The following is a 19,375-nucleotide window of genomic DNA, read 5'->3' as shown; positions in this document are numbered from 1 at the left end:
TGAAGTTTCTTACTCTCTGAGCAGTTATGCTCTGACTCTAAAAAAGACTTCCCAGTGGTTCGTTAGATTTCTGACCAAAATGCTCTTCAGCTGTCAGACTGAAAACTACAGTTCAATGTTCAGAGTTCAAATTAAGGAAGAAAAACGCAATGAAGATTGGAGTGGCACTCTTGGTTGACCTCTTCTCATGTCCCTGCTCTCCTCATTCACTCTGTCTGCCCTTTTTCTCCTTTGTTCTTTCATGTTCTACATGTTAGCAGAGTTTGTGCCCCCAAGCAGTGACAGTGCAGTTGATTTCTGTTTCACACATAAGCTTAGAACTGAAGATTGAGTTGCTGTGGTATTGTTAGATTCTGGGATAAAAGCACTGATGTGTTATAGAGAATAATGAAAATGGAGGAAAATTGAAATTATTCATTTTCCATCATTTTAAAGATTATTTGTCCAGGTTTTCATCTCACCTGAAGCAAATTAACACGGGGATAACATCTGCTGAAAAATCATGTAGCTCTTCTACTTGGACCATTCGATGGGAGATTATGGAAGTGCAGTACAATAACTGAGAAATGAGTTTGCAGAGATTATGTAAATCGCGTTACTACTAGGACCTTAATAGTTTTTATTGTGGAATTTTAACTTTGGATTAACATTCTGAGGATCTCCAAGCGTCTTTCAAATAATTTACTTCAGCTTCGCAGCCCTACTGTTAGCTTGTTAATAGTACCAATACCTTGTAGTGGTTAGTGCACAGATTTTCAAGGTCAAATAGTCTGAAGCTGTAGTCTCCCAGTAATGCTCCCTTAATCAACGCTTCAGCTCAGCAGAACGACTTAATTTGTAATTGATGTATTCTTTTGTTTATATACAGATCCTGATCGAATTTTGTGCAGGTGGAGCAGTAGATGCAGTAATGTTGGGTAAATAAGTTGTTTCAAATATTTAATTTCATAACATCTTTAAAATGATAATATTGAAATATGTTTAAGCACAGATTGTTGACAAATGTATATGTAATGGGTGTGGTACACGTGTTGAATGTTGGGGTCCTTACAAGTGTATTTACAACAGCATCTGTGGATGAATTCTGTGGTTAGATTAATTTTCTCTCATTTTTAAAGTGTTTGCTTATTTCTCAAAACCCACTTTAATGTCTCGATCCTTGAAGTGAATGTGATGAGCTGTTTGCATATCCTCATGGAGCTCTCCTTTTGTTTTAACATGATCTACACTGATCCTTTTTCAGGATCCCCTTCTCCAGCCATCCTCCAATTTACTTGGTGATAAGTTTTTATTGCGCATCAATCTTAGTTAAGTTCTGTGTGCTCACTCCTCCAATTAGTGCATGCTGATACCAGTGAGGGATCTGTTTAACGTTTACGTGTATTACAGAACAGGCACCCAATCTCTGTACTCTGGTTTTTTCACAGTTCAGATAGGTAGGTGTACAGATGTACAGAGTTCATCAGGAGGAGGGGCTGATGAAGAGATGAAATTTATCTTTCACTGGAATAATTGGGAATGTTGCTGTTACACCAAACGGAGCGATATGGTGTTCAGCATCTGTCAGACTGATTCATTTTTTTGGACATATACGGTGGTTGCTATAAACAAATAACATAAAAATGCAAAAATTGTGTGTTTATTTCTGCCTCCTTCTTTTTCAGAGCTTGAAAGGCCGTTAACAGAGCCGCAGATCAAAGTGGTGTGCAGGCAGACACTGGAAGCGTTGAACTACTTGCATGAAAATAAGATCATCCACAGAGATCTAAAAGCTGGCAATATTCTTTTCACATTGGATGGAGACATTAAACTAGGTAAGAATGTTACATATAAAGCTTTCCTAGAGCGTGGCATGCTTAATTATATGTTAATTTACCTTATTGTGGTAACTTCTTTTTTATAGTTTTTAGTTTTAAAAATGAACATTCTTTGCAATGACTGAAAAGGGGTACCTGGAACTCTTTTCTGTTCTTTTTATTTATACCAAGAGAATAAATTTAACTATCTCAGTTTTTCCAGTAGAAAAAAGATAGGAGTTGTCTGGATCTGTTAGGTTCAGGGCTCCTTACAGCCGATGGATATAAGCTTTTAAGATGACAGCTAATTAAGAACCTGCCTGGCTAGATTATTGGTTCATGTAGCTGTGTTTCTGCATGGATTTCCTTGCAAAGGTTATTTTTTGTATCTATAGTATTAAATGATTTCCTTGCATAAGGTTGTTATTTGTAGCTCTAATATTTAGCACATGCCTTTCTCTTCATCTACAAATGTTGCTGATCCTTTTGCTTTATCTCGGAAGCCTGAAGATTTTAGTCATGGACTCATTCTCATGGGGCAGGTTTTTAAATATAATAGAATCACCCCCTTAATTTCTATGTATTGCTGTATAAGACAAAAATCATAGTAAGCCTCGTGGTGAGGGAGATGTGAATTTCTGTTCGTTTTAATTATAAGCTGGCTCTCCCTCATATGGACTGTAACTATTTTAAGCTTTTGTCAAACTTGGCTGTAACACAGCGCTGTGCAGGCTGTCAAGATACTACTTCACAGTTCAGACCAGAGTTTTCCCCATGTATATATTTAGTGATGGATTCAGGCTTGCTGATTAAGATTTATATAAAACATTTTAACCGTTTTTCAAATCTAATTTACCTTCCTTTTCTGAAGCACAGCATCCCTTGAAAAAGCATTTTAGCCCCTGTAAGTTTTCTGTACTTCTTGTTTCAGGTACAGGCAGAAGTGGATAATTCCTTGCTTTATAAATACTGGAATGGGAAATGACTTTTTCTGTTGTATGTGTGCTTTATTATTTCAGCATCTGTAGTCCCCTCAGTAGTTCAGGTTTTGCATTTGAACAAATAGATCTCTTAATCCTTTTTTTTTTTCCCTCATAGAGCAAAATTAGGCTTCTCAAGTGTTGAGCCATCGAGTCAGTTGGTACCGATTAAAGACAGCAGCATATGGCTATTCTGTTCCTTTCCTATAATCTGTGTATTTTCATTAAGGAAAGTCACATCTATAATAAGCCTAATGTTTATATTTAAATGTCATCTCTTTGTTTTCTTTTTTTTTTTTTTAATAAAAGACACAGTGGTTTAAAGACATGGCAAAGAGGAAAAAGCAAAACATAAAACCTCACTTCTGGAGAATTTAAATAACAAAATCAAACATTGAATGATTATTGGAATTAATAAGAGAGTTAATAAGCTGTATCTGAGCAACACAGCCTTCCTACACTAAAGTCATTTTCTAATTAAAATAATTTAACCTGCTTATTCTTGTTGCAGATACCTGCCTCTGTCCTGCCACACACAGCTCAATGTTGGCAGTACTTTTTTTTAGCAACAGAGAGTAAGATTTACTCAGTATCTTTTACTGGAAATACTATGAAACCCGAATGCCTGGGTAGGCAGTTGTCAAAATGCAAATACTTCTATTTCACTTTGAATTTTCAGTGCAGCAGAACGCCTGCTTTGGAACACAAAGCATCTGAAAAACAGCTGTAAAATTTAAAACTATCATGTATCTCCACCTCCAAGTTAATAGTACTTTCTCATTCATTTTAAGCGGATTTCGGAGTATCAGCTAAAAACACCAGAACCATCCAAAGGAGAGATTCCTTCATCGGTACGCCGTATTGGTAAGCGTGCTGTTCTGCTGAATGTTAGCACCAATATCCTAACGTTGCCTTTGTTGTTAATGCTGTAATGCTGTAAGCTCGAGAGAGCGTAAATGTATTAAGAGCAGAATCTGCTTCTTAGAAATGCTGCAATGCATTCAGGTTGTTTAGAGCCTTTTCCATAAGATCAGAGTGCATTTTCTAATCTGGTGCTTCGTTCCTCTGTTTGCAGGATGGCTCCAGAAGTAGTCATGTGTGAGACATCTAAGGACAGGCCTTACGATTACAAGGCTGACATTTGGTCTCTTGGCATCACTTTAATTGAAATGGCTCAAATAGAGCCACCTCACCATGAATTGAATCCAATGCGAGTGCTCCTGAAAATAGCAAAATCTGATCCACCTACATTAGCACAGCCTTCTAAATGGTTTGTATTTCATTTCCCACCCTCATTTGTAGAATATGACTGTAAGGCAATGTGTGACTTCACTTCTGTTCAGAGGCACAGCACTGCTGAACTTTATGGTGCTGGTTTTATGCATAAAGCCATTTTCTATATATACTCTGTGTATTTCATTTGTTTATAATCTGATACAGCGGGGACTATGGTGACTTTGTTGTAGTTCTATACAGAAGATTTAATACTGAACTATTACAGAACTTGAGGACTTGCCAGTTTTGCATTAAAATATATGAAAAACAGCCTTTTACAAATGCAGTTCAGGACCATCTCAAATTGGGAAACAAGAGAGTTAAATATTTTTTTACCGAGAAGACATAAAAAAAAGCTGTTATCTACTTGATCACTGTGATATCCTTGTGAGATTCAGTTAATGGTATAGCAGATGGGTTGTATTGTAAATTCAGAGCCAAAAGTAAACTCTTCTATAAATAGAAGAACGTATTAAAGATGACATGAGCCACATTGGTCTTTCCATCCATATACTGTCTTTCTTTCTCTAAATCAATAGAAGGACCTGAAGTTGTAGTGTAGATGCACATGAAAGCCAAAAAAACATTTTGCTGTGCACTGATCTCATTATCTGATTCTGAATCACTGATTTCTTTAGTCAAGACTAAAGAAAAGACTCTGCTGGTTTGTTTTGTTGTAGGTCATCAGATTTTAAAGACTTTCTGAAGAAATGTTTGGAAAAGAATGTAGATTCGAGGTGGAGTGCAACCCAACTCCTACAGGTATGAGGAGTTGATTCTTCAGAACTGCTGTTTGAAGACAAACATTTCATATTCTTTTAAAAGCAGAGTAACTATTTCAATATATTCGGGTGTTTGAGATGTTTGTATACTATGATTTCAATGCTGTTGGAAGATCTTTTTCAGTAAAACCTGATGAAATAATACAAAGTGCAGATCAAATTCTCTGTTTACGTGTTTTGATGAGTTGTAATTAATTATTTTGCATAAGTATTTAATTAATTAATTATTTTGCATAAGTATTTAAATTGTACTCTGATGCTTGTAATGGGTGGAGCTGATACTTACGTAAGTAGTCATTTGCTGACAGGTGCTGTAAGAGCTTTAGTGCTCGGCTGCCTCCTGTAATGCTGTCACTGCAGAATAGCCAAACAGAAGTAGATGTGAGCAGGTGCATTTGATTCTGTTTAACGTCAGCACACATTTAGCTTATCTGGAACACATCTGACATGTTGAATAGGCTTAAGCAGAAGGGCCAATCAGAGAAAGAAGATTAAGGTGGAAGGAGTAGGAGAAGAGCGGGTATCTGCTTTCCCTTAAAGAAAAATGCAGAATTCTGTGTTCCTGTTAGGGAAAAACACTACAAAGAAAAAAGGCTTTTTTTTCTGAAAAGAATATTTCTGGATAAAACTTCCCAGGGAATAGTTTTACTGTGGAACTGAAAAGAAATGAAAACCATTTCCAGGAAAAATAACCTTTTAAAAAATCTGTCTACTTTTATTCTTTGGACTATGAAAAAGGTTAGTAGAAATGAATAATGTGTGTTTTGAGCATTTCTGTTAGACTTGTTACAGTCTATTTGATTACAAATGTTCTGAATATAAAACTTCAGCAGAAAGAAATAAAGCAGTTATGATTAATGTTAAAATTGTGAGTTTAAAGTTTGAGAGAATCAGTAATGTTTCTCTGAAGCTGCTGTTTCTTTTAAGATGTGTTTTTCAAATTGTGTGCAGTGAGGTTAGCACTTAATGATGGGCTTTCTTTTTTTATTATTATTTCCACAAGCATCCATTTGTTACCGTTACTTCCAATAAACCAATAAGAGAATTGATTGCAGAAGCTAAGGCAGAAGTTACGGAAGAAGTGGAAGATGGTAAAGATGAGGATGAAGAAGAGGAAACAGACAATTCTCTGGTCAGTTTGAAATTTAGTTGTTTAAATATGCAAATAGTTTCAACCACCAATTTTCTATGGAGTTCTCAATTTTCTGATGTTCTATCTAACTTTCACTTCAAGTCATCTAAGCATTACAGCATAAAAATAAGATAACCTTATTACAGAACAGTGCTTTCAAAATTACTGTGCTCTTAAGCTCTTTAAGAACTAATAATGAAGTCTGCTGCCTTCACGTATTTTTACATGTATATGCAGTGTAGAATGTTTATGTATAAAATGTTTAAGTGTGCATGACTAGATGAATAAAAAACATGTTTGTATATTTCATGTGATGCTTAAACCAAGAAGGAAAGTGTGCCAGTGTTACACAGCAAGTGTGACTGTCAAAAAAAAAAAGAATCCAAAGTCAAGGACACAGATTTTACCTGAAGGAGATTGTATCTGAGTGTATTTTTAAAGATGCTGAAGAGTCCTACAGCAGATTCAGTTTGTCGGAGCGCGAAGCCCCGCCGCTCGGTTCTGTGGTGGCAGGCTGCAGTGTCACGTGGTGCCTCTCTGGTATCACTGATGCAAGCCCTGTCAGACAGTGACCAGTACTGCTGGTGGCTGCCGTTACCAGCACAAGAAGTACACCTCCATTCTCTCCTCATACCTCACTGAACCCCTTGTGTTCCTGCCCTCCATACCACTTTCCACCCCAAGCAAACCTCCAGAAGTGTGTTCTCACCAGCTCTCTCCAGGACTTATTCTCAGTCCCCTGGAGCATCACCCACCACTTCCATCAGCTGATTAGCAGTTAAGCTATTCATCTCCATGGAGTTGGGGGTGAAGGTCACCCTGCAACTCAAATCAGTTGCACAGCAGCTTAAGCAATTGTGCCTCGGTGCTGTGAACTACTTGAGAGTGGTTCCTGTCCCAGCCTAGCGAGCTGTGAAATAGATACATTTACTGTACTGCATTTCTTTTAAAAACTGCTTGGAGAATACTAAGCTTCTAGAATGGCACAAACAGAAGGGTCTGTTACATGCACTTTTACATTAAAAAGTTGTTTTCTTCCTGCTTAGGGAAGCTGTCAGGTGTAGGACGTGTGTGATCATAGCCATGCTTGGTACAATAGCTAGCCTGCTGTATTCCTGCTGGCAAATCAAAAGCCTGATCTGCAAATTACAGGGTTGTAGCAGTCAGTACAGCCAGAGGTACCATAATCACTTTGAACAGTGGAAGAGCAATTATGGTTCAAATGATTCTTCATTGGTATATTCTTTTTTACATCTGCATGTAATCTGATAATCATTCAGATTTCAGCAACAGCAATTTCTACAGTTATGTAACTGTTTCTATTCCAGTGCAGTAACGCTACTTACTCAGCTGTGCTGGAAGTTTTCACCATTTTAATGGAGCTTTACTGTGATTTGAAAGACAAAAAGTGTTTTATCAAAGAACAAAAAGAGAGACGACGTATTTGGTGAAGAGGTCCTTAGTATTGAATTTTATCAGTTCTACACTAATTAAAACTGTGTTAGTCCTTCCTACCAAACTGACACAAAGACGTGTTTTTCAAATCTGGATGTAGGTGGGACTACCAGGGAAAATAAAGTAATAAAATAAGGAGCAATGGGATTGCATAAAGACTCCTGAGGATTCTGTGAAGTCTGCTGCCTGGCAGTAGACTGACTGTGATCCCTTTTCTTCAATCACAGCACATTTTATTAAATTCTGAGGCATGGGAGAGCATTTTTGGGAAATGTTCTGTTCAGAGCCCAGCTACAGTTCAGGCACTTGTCCTCTGGTAACACCTTATGAAGTGCTCTCAAACTGTAGCACTCATGTAATGTTTTCTGAGAACATAACGTATTCATCTCTTTGGATATTCTTCAGTAGAACTGTGCTGTAAATTTGAAGGTGATCAAATATTTTTCTTCCTTTAATTTTTCAGCAGTTACCTGCAGACAAGCGTGCATCTTCTGACCTTAGTATTGCCAGCTCTGAAGAGGATAAGCTCTCACAGAATGCCTCTGTTCTGGAATCACTTTCTGAGAAAACAGAAAGTAATGCAAGTGAGGAGAAAAGCAACGCTGTATTTCCAGATGGTAAAACAATTGAAGATGACTCTCAGGACATTAAAATTAGGAAAACAGGTGAAAGCATACCTGATGTTGGTGGTGGTGATATCAAAGTGCAGAATGGTTCTGTGCCAACTGGTGAAGTTGAGGAAGGCAAAACATTGCCAGCTGAAAAGAATACAGAAAGTCTGGAAGAAACAGCTGAAGATACAGAACCTCAGAAAGAAAGGAAAGAACTTAATGCAGTAACAATAGCAGAAGCAAAGGATGAACACGACTTAAAAACGGAGAAAGAAAATGACATAGGAAATGAACAAAGAGAGGAAAATGAACTGAAAGTAGTTCCTAGAGTTGATGACAGTGTAGAAACTGGAGAAACCGTTTCTGAGGAAACTGGTGAAAAAGAAGAGGAAATCAGAATAGAGAGCGAAAACGAAAAGGTCACTGCAGAAAATATCATAGAGGAAAAGGAAGATGAAGACGAAGCTCAGAAAGAGGCAATAACAGACATCACTACAGACTCTGTACCTAGTGCTGAGGATAAAGTGTCAGATGAAGAAAAGGAACTCATAAAGCATGGAATTGAAAACGTTAAGGAGATAGGTGGTATTGCTGAAACACAGATCAGCGGCGGGGATAAAATACCTGAGACGTCGGATAAGCCAGTGGAAAGTCAGGCTAAGCAGGTCCTTGAGATCATCAGCTCTGAGGAAACTCTATCAGAAAGCCAAGACAAAGAGATCGAAGTGGAGAAAAAGCTGGCAGAAAGTGAAAATGAGAATATCTGTAAAGTAAGTAGCATGGAGGACATGGAGAGCAAAGACTCTGGAGAAGATGAGGTAGGCCAGAAGGCAATACAGGACAAGCCTGAGGATATTTCTCATAAAATGGTGGATGAACAGACTGAGATGGACCAGAATCCAGAAGAGCACGGAGCTGAGAATATCCAGGAAAACAATATCCGAATGGACAAAGAGCAACCAGAAGTTCCTTCCGATAAAATAATGGAGAATAAGCTTCAAGACACTACCAGCAAACAGGCTGATGACTCTGAACTCACTCCAGTTCCCAGTATTAGTATCAGCACTGAAGAAAATAACGAGAAGGTCAAAATAGATAACCAGGACAGTACTGAAACGTTACAGCAGCTAGAGTCTGAGAACCTGAAGGAAAATGATGCAGATTCAGGCACGGGTTCTACTGCTGATAACAGCAGCATTGATTTGAACTTGTCAATTTCTAGTTTCCTCAGTAAAAACAAGGAGACAGGATCAATATCTTTACAGGTAAGTATAAGCAATAACATTTTTAATATAAAATCCTATGTGAATCCTATATGAATGCAATACTAAAACCATCTCCAAGTTTGACATTTGTAACTGAGAAAACAGACTGGAAAAACTTCCATTGCTGTGTAGAATATAGAAATGTGTGTGAATGGGGATGATCTGCATTATGCATTCAGTGCATGTCTGGGTTTTGTGCAGCCAAGCTTGTAGCTACAGAACTGCTAATTATCTTCTTAATTTGTTTCATGGTTGTATTCTAATAAATTAAAGTACAGGTAACAAAGTTTAACTATTAAACATGAAGATTTGTGCACAGTTGTAGTTTAGAGCTAATATTCAAGAATACTGTTTTGGTGCCTTACCCTCCTCAGAATCCCTGCTTTACCAGGACAAATCTCTTTCAGTGTCTGAATCTCATGCTGAATTCCTGTCACTTCCATCTTATGTTTCTGTTTAGATTTAAAAGATCTAAGGCAGGACCATCTCGAGTTTGTGAATGCCAGACACCACTCTTTTGTACTGTATTGCAGCAGTAATGCTGGGATGAATGAGTTTATTTGGATAAAGCACATGTCAGAATATGAACTTGACTTATATCTTTATACTGATCTGATTATAGCCATACTAAGATAGTAACTGTGTAATCAGAAGTTTGAAATAAAACAAGAACAAACAAAGGACAACTTGAAATAGCTGTGCTATCACGACTTGAATGCATTTGCCTTAACACAATGGAGGCAAAGTTTCAGCTGGGGTCTATTTTGTCTCATAATGAAACAACAGCAGCTCTGACAAGTGGGAATTACCCCCATCCTGTCAGCAAGGTCCTCATCACATAAGTACTGGCTGCTGTCATGTAAGAATTAAAATCAAAACCAACCAAAATAACAGCGTGTTGCCAGTTGCATTTATTTCCAAAGCACAGGTGAGCAGATGAGTTAAACATCACTGGGTTTCAGTGTTGTTTTTCCCAATTAGATTCCTTTACTGCTGACTGGGGAAAATTACAGGCAAAAGGAGGCAGTAATTGTGACTCTTCAGCTCTTGAAAATCAAACCGAGTCTGTTTCGGTCAGGGCTTATCAGTTGTTTTTTCCTCTGAATGGCAATTTGGATGACCAATAATCTGGTTTCCTTTGAGTAAAGAAAGTTTCATTTCATGACAATTTCTCAAGTTTCAGTAAGTAAATCAGGTACTTGATAAGCAAGATGCCCTGATTGCTCTGCAGTGTGCCTCCATACAAACACTGAAGTGATTTAATATTAAGAGAACTGAAAAAAAAAAAAAAAAGAGTGAACATGGCTTGAATACAGACCAGTTTCCCTATGTGCTTTATTCAGGAAACCAGGAGACAGAAGAAAACTTTAAAGAAAACTCGGAAGTTTGTCGTTGATGGAGTGGAAGTGAGCGTAACAACATCAAAAATAGTTACTGAAAACGACTCCAAAAGTGAAGAAATGAGATTTCTGCGGTAAGCTTTTCCAAAAGTAAATTTTGCAAGAGATTACAGTGTCTTGAACGTAACAGGTGGTTTTTTTCATATTTGGGGACTAAATTGTTTTTTTTTCCGCCCATAGAAATAAATGCAAACTGTTTCTCAATGAGAGGATTCCAAACTAGCTTTACTGGATCTAAGTTGTCAGTGCTTTTTCTTCTGTAATTTTCTTTTGTTTTCCCATCAATATGAACTAGTTCTTTTTATTTTTAGGCGTCAGGAGCTGAGAGAGCTGAGGCTTCTTCAGAAAGAGGAGCAGAGAGCCCAACAGCAGCTCAGCAACAAGCTCCTGCAACAGCGGGAACAGATGTACAGGCGTTTTGAACAGGAAATGACAGTGAGTATTTGAATTTTGGTGCCCTTACATCGCGTCATGTTGACAGTGGGCAGAGTGCTAGTAGTGACAATACAGGCGTTTCCTTCTATGATGGCTATAGTTCAGTTGTCATTCTTGCTAATAACAGACGTGGTTTTGCATTATGGGATGCTTAGCTTGTATGCTAGAACAGAGTGCCTGCCAGCTGTGCTTTTTTGTTGTCTTAACAGAATAAGAAGCGGCAGTACGACCAAGAAATAGAGAATCTGGAGAAGCAGCAGAAGCAGACAATCGAGCGCTTGGAGCAGGAGCACACAAATCGGCTACGGGATGAAGCGAAGCGCATCAAAGCAGAGCAGGAGAAAGAGCTGTCCAAATTCCAGAACATGCTGAAGAACAAGAAGAAGGAGGTAAGAGGCGAGGATGGTTGTACAGAAAACCAAGAGTACGGCCACAGCCAATGGTTGAGGTTAGGTCTCCCAAGACCCTGTGCGCTGTTATCTGAAGTGTCAGTTATGCTGGTTTTGTTCTTTAACTCCACAAAGAGAGCTAAGACGAAAAAACCTGATGGCCTAAAATCTTCTCCAGTTAATTTCGTGTGTGTTGTAGAGCTAAGGCAAAGTGAGTAACGTTTGACACTGACACCTTATGCTGTTAATTTATTTGCATTCGAATAAGAGGAGTGGTGTACCTCTGTGTATTTAGCATCGTAGAAGTTGCTTTATTTCATTCTCAGATCAGTTTTGTTGTTTGTTTGTATATAAATGTCTCCAGTGTTTGCTCTTAGACTTCCAGAGATTTCTTTAAAAAAAAAAAAAAAAAAAGAAAACCTGTACTGCCCATGCTTTTGCATAGCATGATCCTGTAGTACAAAAGTGTATAGAAAAAAAAATGTGTTCAGTGTGAACTGTATGCTTGTTAATAACCATTTTCTTCTTTTTGCGGAACCTCTTGCATTTTTGAGTCTCTTTCTGTTTACTGGTGATTGGGTCCTCCATGGGAAAGCGGGAAGAACGTTATATATTGCTCTGAGCTGAAAGCAATTCTTTCATGGAAACAGGAATAGCATGTGGTGATTTGGACTCTGTTTTCTGATGATGCTTCCAGTATTAAACAAACAGACATTTGTTTCTGGCTGGAGGGCTTTGTATTTACAGCTTAAGAGGGCGAACTAGAGTTTGAAGGAAAATGCAGCTGGTGCTCTAAGCTACCCATGCTATATTGAGGTGTGTGCAGTATTCGTTTCTTGAATTCTTACAATTAAAAAAAAAAAAAAAAGAGCAAAAACAAACAAAACCCAAAACTAAACGACCATCAGCAAAGATTCATGTGCATATTAGCCTGATTAACCAGGTTATATTTCTTCTATTCCTGTCTAATTTGCCTCAAACTGACACAAAACGCTTCATTCCAGCATGTGTACTGAAAACTTTCTTCAAAACAATTGTCATTGGTGTTTTTTGCTTTTAAATTCTTCTGAACATTTACAACCACTTAATACTTTTTCTGTGGTCATTATTCAGACTTGCCCTGCATAGATGTTGTTTATGGTTGTGACGCTGAACAAGAGCATCTTATAAATTCATGTTCTGGATAGTGTCAGAAATGGCTGTCTTTTCTGAGGACTTACTTCAGCTTCCAACAATTTTTCACAGTTTTACTGTGAAGTAAACGTACTCTGTAGTCCCTTTTACAGTAGTGCTTCAAGAAAATACCGCTTTTGCAAGTGGTGGTTTTCTCAACTACTGCCTATTCTAGCCGCTGCATGAAAAAGCAAGCAACTGCCATTTCTGAGAGCACTGGACAGCATGTGCATGCAAAAAGCAGCTGGTATACACCTCCTTCCTGCACTGGCATACCTAAAGCATGCATTGCTCCATCTCTTTTCGCTAAGCTCTTTTCACTAATCTGACATCCCTGCCACTGAAGTATTGCACGCTTTCCGGTATACCTGTAGTGCTTGACCTGCGCCTCCTATGTTCACAATAATGCTTGCTGTGGAGAAATGGTTCTTTTCGCCATCTGCATGCTTATATACACTGTAGGTTTTTTGTGAAGTGGAGAAAGCACCAAAAGAGCTGAGAAAAGAGCTCCTGAAACGCAAGAAAGAGGAGCTTGCACAAAGCCAGCATGCTCAGGTAACAGCGGCAGCTTCAAGCTACTAAAATACAAAAGGCAGCAGTATTTGCACCGCCCCATAATTTCACTTGTTGTTGTTGAGTGAATATGAAACTTAACTCAGACTAACTCTGTGTATGCTCTTTCTTCAAATACTTCTGTGTATGCTCTTTCTTCAAATACTTCCCTATCACTTCCCATATAGTGTGTAGAAATGCAGGAGCAGTGACTTCCAGGTTTGTGCTGTTAAGCGTAACATTATGTATGGTGTGCCAAAAAACTGTGTTTTACTATGACAGGGTCCATTGCAGTGCTTTTATGTGCTGTGAGAACCCCCACAGGTCCATCAAATTATAAAAGTTTGAGTCAGAAGTTATTTTTTGAGTAATATAATCACAGAGGTGGAAAATACCTAGGATCTGTAAGCATCATTCCTAGCAGCACAATAGATTATCACAGATCACAGAATGGTTGGGCTGGAGGGCATCCTAAGGGCTGTTCAGTTCCACCCCCTGCCATGAGCTGGGTGCCCCCTCCAGATCAGGGCCCAGGGCCCCATCCAACCCAGCTTTGGGCAGCTCCAGTGATGGGGCACCCAGAGCTCTGGGCAGCAGTGCCAGCACCTCACCTCCATGTGGGGAAGAGTATTTGATCTAAATCTCCCTTTCTTTTTTTTTGTCCTATCACTACATGCCCTTGTGTAAAGTCCCCTTCATCTAAAAGATTAGGTCAAATGAATTTATATAATGCCTAAACACAGGTGAGTGGGAACTAGAAGACATCATAGCTTCATGCCTTCAAACCTACTGCCTTTACGTGAGCTGTCTGGAAAGGGGCTTCAGAACATTTTTGTGGTGGCCACAGCCTGTACAAGGACAAATTTGCCCACAGCGGAGCAGTTTTGGATCAAGTAACTTAGATTAAATGTTCATGTGAGTGACTTGGCAGAAAATAACAGCAACGTTGTTTGATTGCATGTCCTGTTCAGGAGGGGATTTCCCGGCATAGAATTTGATTGAGTTGCAGCGCTCTCCATGCTGAGGATTTGTGTCCTGATGTTGTTAAGGAAACAATTCAGGAACTGAATGTTTGCAGCGTTTGTGATGACTTTGTTTCCTTTGCTGGCTTCAGTTTGTTGAAGAAAGTTTTAAAGGTGGAAGATCCTTACTTGGAATGGCGCAGTAGTAGAAAAAGTGCAAATGTTCCATTTAAATATCCAAAAATTCTCTGTGTTTACTTTGTTCCACTAGCCTTGAGGTTTAAATGCATATTATTGACACACAGCACAGACTCATTTCTTCTTTTTTTTTTTAAGACCAGCACCATATTTCATTGTATTCTGACATAGGAAGTACATTGTGTCCCACAGGGCGTTGCTCAGGTTATGATTCAGTCTTTTCAGTTGTCTTCATGTACGCTTTTCAACGCACAAATGCAGGACGTAAGTCCCAAAATACAAACCAAGAAGTTTTATTTCCCTAATGTTCCAGATGTTTTCTCTTCTCTTTCTGCTCATATGTGCTGATCAGTTTCACTGCTGCCTCCAAACAAGTTAGCACAAATGTGTATAACTGCACTATAAATAATAAAAGGACAGCATTGCTGACTCTGGGCAGAGCGCTGAAGTTTCTCACAAAGGTGATACAGCAATGTTCTCAGGTGTTTATTTGTTCAGCACATGTGAGAAACACTTGTGTGACTTGAATGCTGTGTGTGCAGTGAAATTTTGGATTGTAAAGATTCTGGTTTAAGATACTGGGCAAAACCAAGTGGTGATTTTAAAGAGGCAGACAGCCTTTTGCACCATCCAGCATGTTCCTGAGTAAGGTCTATGATCTTTGTTGCATGACTGCTTTCTGAGATTGCCAGGTTTACCTCAGTGCTAACAATTAGCAAGGATTTTTTTGTGTGTTTTGGGGTTTTTTTATGTGTTCTAAGTGGACATGGAAGCAATGATATTGAAATGATTGACAGTAAATCCCCAGCATAACTTTTTTGACTGTGACTACACTAGACCAGCTGTCCCTCTGCACTTTCCAGATAAAAAAAAAATTACTAGGAGATCAAACATAGTATTAATTCTGTGCCTGCTTGCTCAAAATCAACTTTTAGTTTTCTTCTTTTCCAACTAGAAAGGGAAACACAACAGTATTTTTCCATCAGTTCATACATTTGATTAGGAATGCCTGATGTCATTCACAAACCTGGCCTCCCAGTCTGTTTTGTACCCTCAGTTCTGCTCCTTTCTGAACTTGCAGCAGCTTATTCCACCTCTGGTTTTCAGTTGTCTGTGTAAGCTTAACTCTGCTGCCCACTGGGAGACACAAAGGACACAAAGGATTTGTCCATTTCTCGGTAACGTTGCGTGAAAATGAAGACCAAGATTCTCCTGGTCATAATATAAAGTATTTTTAATTAACATGTAGTTCTGCATGTTGCTGATGGCTCTTAGCAAGGCTCACTAAAAAGAGAACAGATCACTCACTCAGGAGGCCCTTGCAGTGATCACCAGCAATATTTTCAGCCTCACTCCATCTCCCATCCAGCTGGCCATTTCAGCTTAGTTGTGTGTAACAGCAAATGCCTCAGCTGCCTGTTTTGGCTTAGAAAGACACTGCCATCTTGGGTTTTTTTAACCTTTATGTCCTGGTAGAAACATCTGCATTAATTTTTTGAAGTGTGTGTTTTGTGCATGCCTGTGTGCTGGCAGATGTGGTCTGAGGTTGGGTTTTCTTGATAGTTGCAAAGAAGAAATTCAGTGGTATGTACTTGCAGTGTGGAGGGGGATGCTTACTATTCTCTGTTCTTCATGACGTGATGCAGTGCCCGAGGTACCTTGGAGAATGGGAAGGTGCAGGAGATACACAGACTGCATCACACAGATGGCAAATAATTTGTGAGCAGCCAGGCATGCTGAGCTCAGCAGTGCTGCAGAGTGCAATTCCCACAAAAGTCATTAGGTGTCTTCTTTGCAGTGTCACAGGACCCCAAACCTCAGTCAGTATCTTTGCATTCATGAAGTGATAAACCACTTGAGATGGAGACACAGTTCTGAAACTAACACAGAAATAACTTGGCTTTACCTAATAATCCAAAGCAAAAAAAATAATCATAAATGCTTCTGTTTTCTTACATCCACAAATCCATAACCGTTGATGCAACTGAGATCAACTATATATTCAGCATGCTTGTCTTTGCTACCTTTAAACTGCAGCTTTTTTAGAGAGACATGGAATGAATTGTAGGTTATTGGGTAGTCTGTTGTCCTTGGTCTTATTTCTGAAAGTATTATTAAATATTAAGCATTCTCTTGCCTACTCTGTGTGTAGAAAATTCAACAGACAATTCTGTAGCTGAGGCATGTTAGCTGAAATCTCTGTAGCTGAACTTGTTTTTGTGTATAGCTCTTTCTGGGAATTTCATTCAAATGCCATGTGGCTGGAAGTACAATATTTAATTCATTGCTCTTCACCAGGAGCAGGAGTTTGTACAGAAGCAGCAACAAGAACTGGATGCATCTCTGAAGAAAATTATTCAGCAGCAAAAGACAGAACTAGCCACTATTGAGCGAGATTGCCTCAACAGCAAACAGCAGCTGATGAGAGGTCAGTCTTTCCTTAAAGACAGTTATTTGTGCTGCATTTCAATAAAATGACGATATGGAATAATCTGCTTATAGAATAGCACTGCTCTTAAGGTGTGATTGTAGGCCACTTGTAAACATACACTTGCAGGTGGGAGAGAAAGGATTGTGTTGTACTTTCTAAACCTGCCTTCGCTCTGCAGCTCGCGAAGCTGCCATCTGGGAGCTGGAGGAGCGACATCTACAAGAGAAACACCAGCTCCTCAAACAGCAACTCAAGGATCAGTACTTCATGCAGAGGCATCAGCTGCTTAAGAGGCATGAAAAGGTCAGTATTGACTTTGACACTTTCTTTTGTGTATAATTATCTCCTTTTTTTTGTTTTTTTTAAATCATTCTCTGTGGTAGCTGCTTGCTCAGGCAGTACCCAGTGGGTATTTCCATGCTGCATAGATTCTGTACTTCTGTTGGAATAAGATAAACCTTGATCTTGCTTCACTAACTGCAGTATGTTGAAGTATGAGTCCTATTTTTTACCTTTTGATTCCTTTAAAAAAGAAATTCACAAAATAAGAACAAAACCACCACCATCCTTTTGCTATTCAAAATAACAAATAGTGCTTGTGCATAAAAATTAATAGGGTTTTGGCTTGTGGTTAAATAAATCTAGTCATTAGTAAATCATCTTGGAATTCACTGAGCAGACTGAGAAACTGAGCTTTGGGCCAAGAAATCTGTCTCAGCTAAATCCTGTAAAAGCTCAGAAGGCAACACATTTACTGCAAGGCATTTAACTTTTTTTTAATAGAATATACTAAATAAAGCAATGCAGTTCTTGTAAATCTAAACCCAGTATGGAGAAAGATGATAGGATTCCTTGGTCACTGGATCAGAATTGGCCTCCACTGCAAACTGACCTCTATATATTTGGGCATTTGTATTTTCATCCCCATAATGGCTGCTGCTTTCATTGCAGTAGTGGAAGTTCAGTTGTACTGAAGCTTCTTCTCTTGAATAGCACAGACACTTTAAAAATATAATTCAGGAGTTGAGCAACCATGTGTAAAGTGTATCTGCCTGTCTTCGAACATGAAAGAATTCAAATGGGATGAGCATGATCCAGAGCTCTCTGGAATTAAAGGAAGACCTCATCCTCCCCTTTGATATCATTTCTCAGACAACATGGGCATTGATGAGAAGAGGTGCTCTAATGTCAGAGGTATTCTGCATCATTTCCATGTGGTTAATGTTTCAGGAAACAGAACAAATGCAGAGATACAACCAGCGCCTTATTGAAGAGCTAAAGAACAAGCAAACTCAGGAAAGAGCCAGACTGCCTAAGATCCAGCGAAGTGAAGCAAAGACTCGAATGGCAATGTTTAAGAAAAGTTTAAGAATTAATTCATTAGCCTCTCCAGATCAAGATCGTGAAAAAATTAAGCAGGTAATTAACAAAGATGATCTTAATGGTGTAAATGCTTGATGTGAAACAAACACAAATGTGATCATGGGACAGAACGCACTCTGCAAGTCTGCAGGTGGTACAGGACCAGGTTGATGTATGGATGTCTGCTGCCACTCAGAAGGACCAGTCGAGCTGGAGAAGGGGGCAGACACGATCATCATGAAGTTCAACCAAGTCCTCCACCTCAGGGCCATTAAAAATATGTAAATATCTTAGAATCGTTCAGTTCAGTAATACTGTATGCCATACGTGTTCGTCCTGTCACGTACAGTTGTTCTGTTCAGATAAATTGTTGTTTCCAGGAGCATAATCTAAATTGTTTTTTCAATTGTAGTTTGCGATCCAAGAAGAAAAGAGACAGAAAAATGAGAGACTGGCGCAGCATCAGAAACACGAAAATCAAATGCGGGACCTTCAGTTGCAGTGTGAAGCAAACATCAGAGAACTGCATCAGCTACAGGTTAAAAATAGATGATAGTAGATAGACATCCAGTGGGAAGATTCTGCTTTGCCTGGGTCTGTTACTAACCTGAAACATTTTTTCCTGCATTTTTCCTCACGTGAATTCTTTCAGTTTTGCTTTCAAAGGCCTGCAGTGTACTGTCGAACCATACTCAGAAGCTTGCATTAGTAAGAAATCATTTTATGCCCAAGAAGATCATGAGCTGTAAGCAAATGATCACTCTCAGAGTATTTTCCAAGTTCCTAGTGCTGTTCTGTGTAGGCAGCATCTCCTTTTAACCTGCTCTTGCTCAAATGTCAATAATCACAACAGCAGTAGGCAGCACCAGGCACTGCCCACAAGACTTTCAAAGTAATACATGGAATTAGATGGTCTTTACAAAGTGCAGGCTGCCATTCATGCTTGAGCTTGTGGAAGGTATTTAGAAGGAATGCTGTCCTTACAGCAAGGAATTTGATGTCAGTTTTGGTATGTTTTTTGTAGAATACTGTATACTAAGGCTAAGGCCTTATTTTCCATGAAATCTGCTTTTTCCCTGCTTTAAGGACTCGAGGCAGTTTTGAAGTATTCATTGATCACCTGCTGATAACCTTTGCATAGAGAAATCTTTCAGTGGCCAAGGAAGCTAGATTTACT

At 38.9% G+C, this 19,375-nt stretch overlaps 1 protein-coding gene across 4 annotated transcripts in view; it reads left to right on the top strand.

Annotated features, from left to right (window-relative positions):
- The window catches only part of SLK (STE20 like kinase), a 46,169-nt gene that overhangs the window by 20,915 nt on the left and 5,879 nt on the right, over nucleotides 1–19,375 (top strand). For 2 of the 4 annotated variants that reach the window (XM_052677929.1, XM_052677932.1), the window contains exons 3-17: nucleotides 869–917; nucleotides 1,665–1,814; nucleotides 3,568–3,640; nucleotides 3,852–4,046; nucleotides 4,732–4,813; nucleotides 5,837–5,965; nucleotides 7,884–9,296; nucleotides 10,640–10,770; nucleotides 11,008–11,131; nucleotides 11,341–11,520; nucleotides 13,156–13,248; nucleotides 16,704–16,833; nucleotides 17,015–17,139; nucleotides 18,067–18,255; nucleotides 18,611–18,736. In XM_052677929.1, coding sequence (XP_052533889.1) covers nucleotides 869–917; nucleotides 1,665–1,814; nucleotides 3,568–3,640; nucleotides 3,852–4,046; nucleotides 4,732–4,813; nucleotides 5,837–5,965; nucleotides 7,884–9,296; nucleotides 10,640–10,770; nucleotides 11,008–11,131; nucleotides 11,341–11,520; nucleotides 13,156–13,248; nucleotides 16,704–16,833; nucleotides 17,015–17,139; nucleotides 18,067–18,255; nucleotides 18,611–18,736 — 3,189 coding nt within the window. The remainder of the gene's footprint in view (nucleotides 1–868; nucleotides 918–1,664; nucleotides 1,815–3,567; nucleotides 3,641–3,851; nucleotides 4,047–4,731; nucleotides 4,814–5,836; nucleotides 5,966–7,883; nucleotides 9,297–10,639; nucleotides 10,771–11,007; nucleotides 11,132–11,340; nucleotides 11,521–13,155; nucleotides 13,249–16,703; nucleotides 16,834–17,014; nucleotides 17,140–18,066; nucleotides 18,256–18,610; nucleotides 18,737–19,375) is intronic. The other 2 variants (XM_052677930.1, XM_052677931.1) reach the window with 2 other exon arrangements.

This window comes from Tympanuchus pallidicinctus, unplaced genomic scaffold (genome assembly GCF_026119805.1).
Source record: "Tympanuchus pallidicinctus isolate F22 unplaced genomic scaffold, pur_lepc_1.0 scaffold16, whole genome shotgun sequence".
NCBI classification, from domain to species: domain Eukaryota; kingdom Metazoa; phylum Chordata; class Aves; order Galliformes; family Phasianidae; genus Tympanuchus; species Tympanuchus pallidicinctus.
This window is presented reverse-complemented; position numbering and strand designations above follow the sequence as displayed.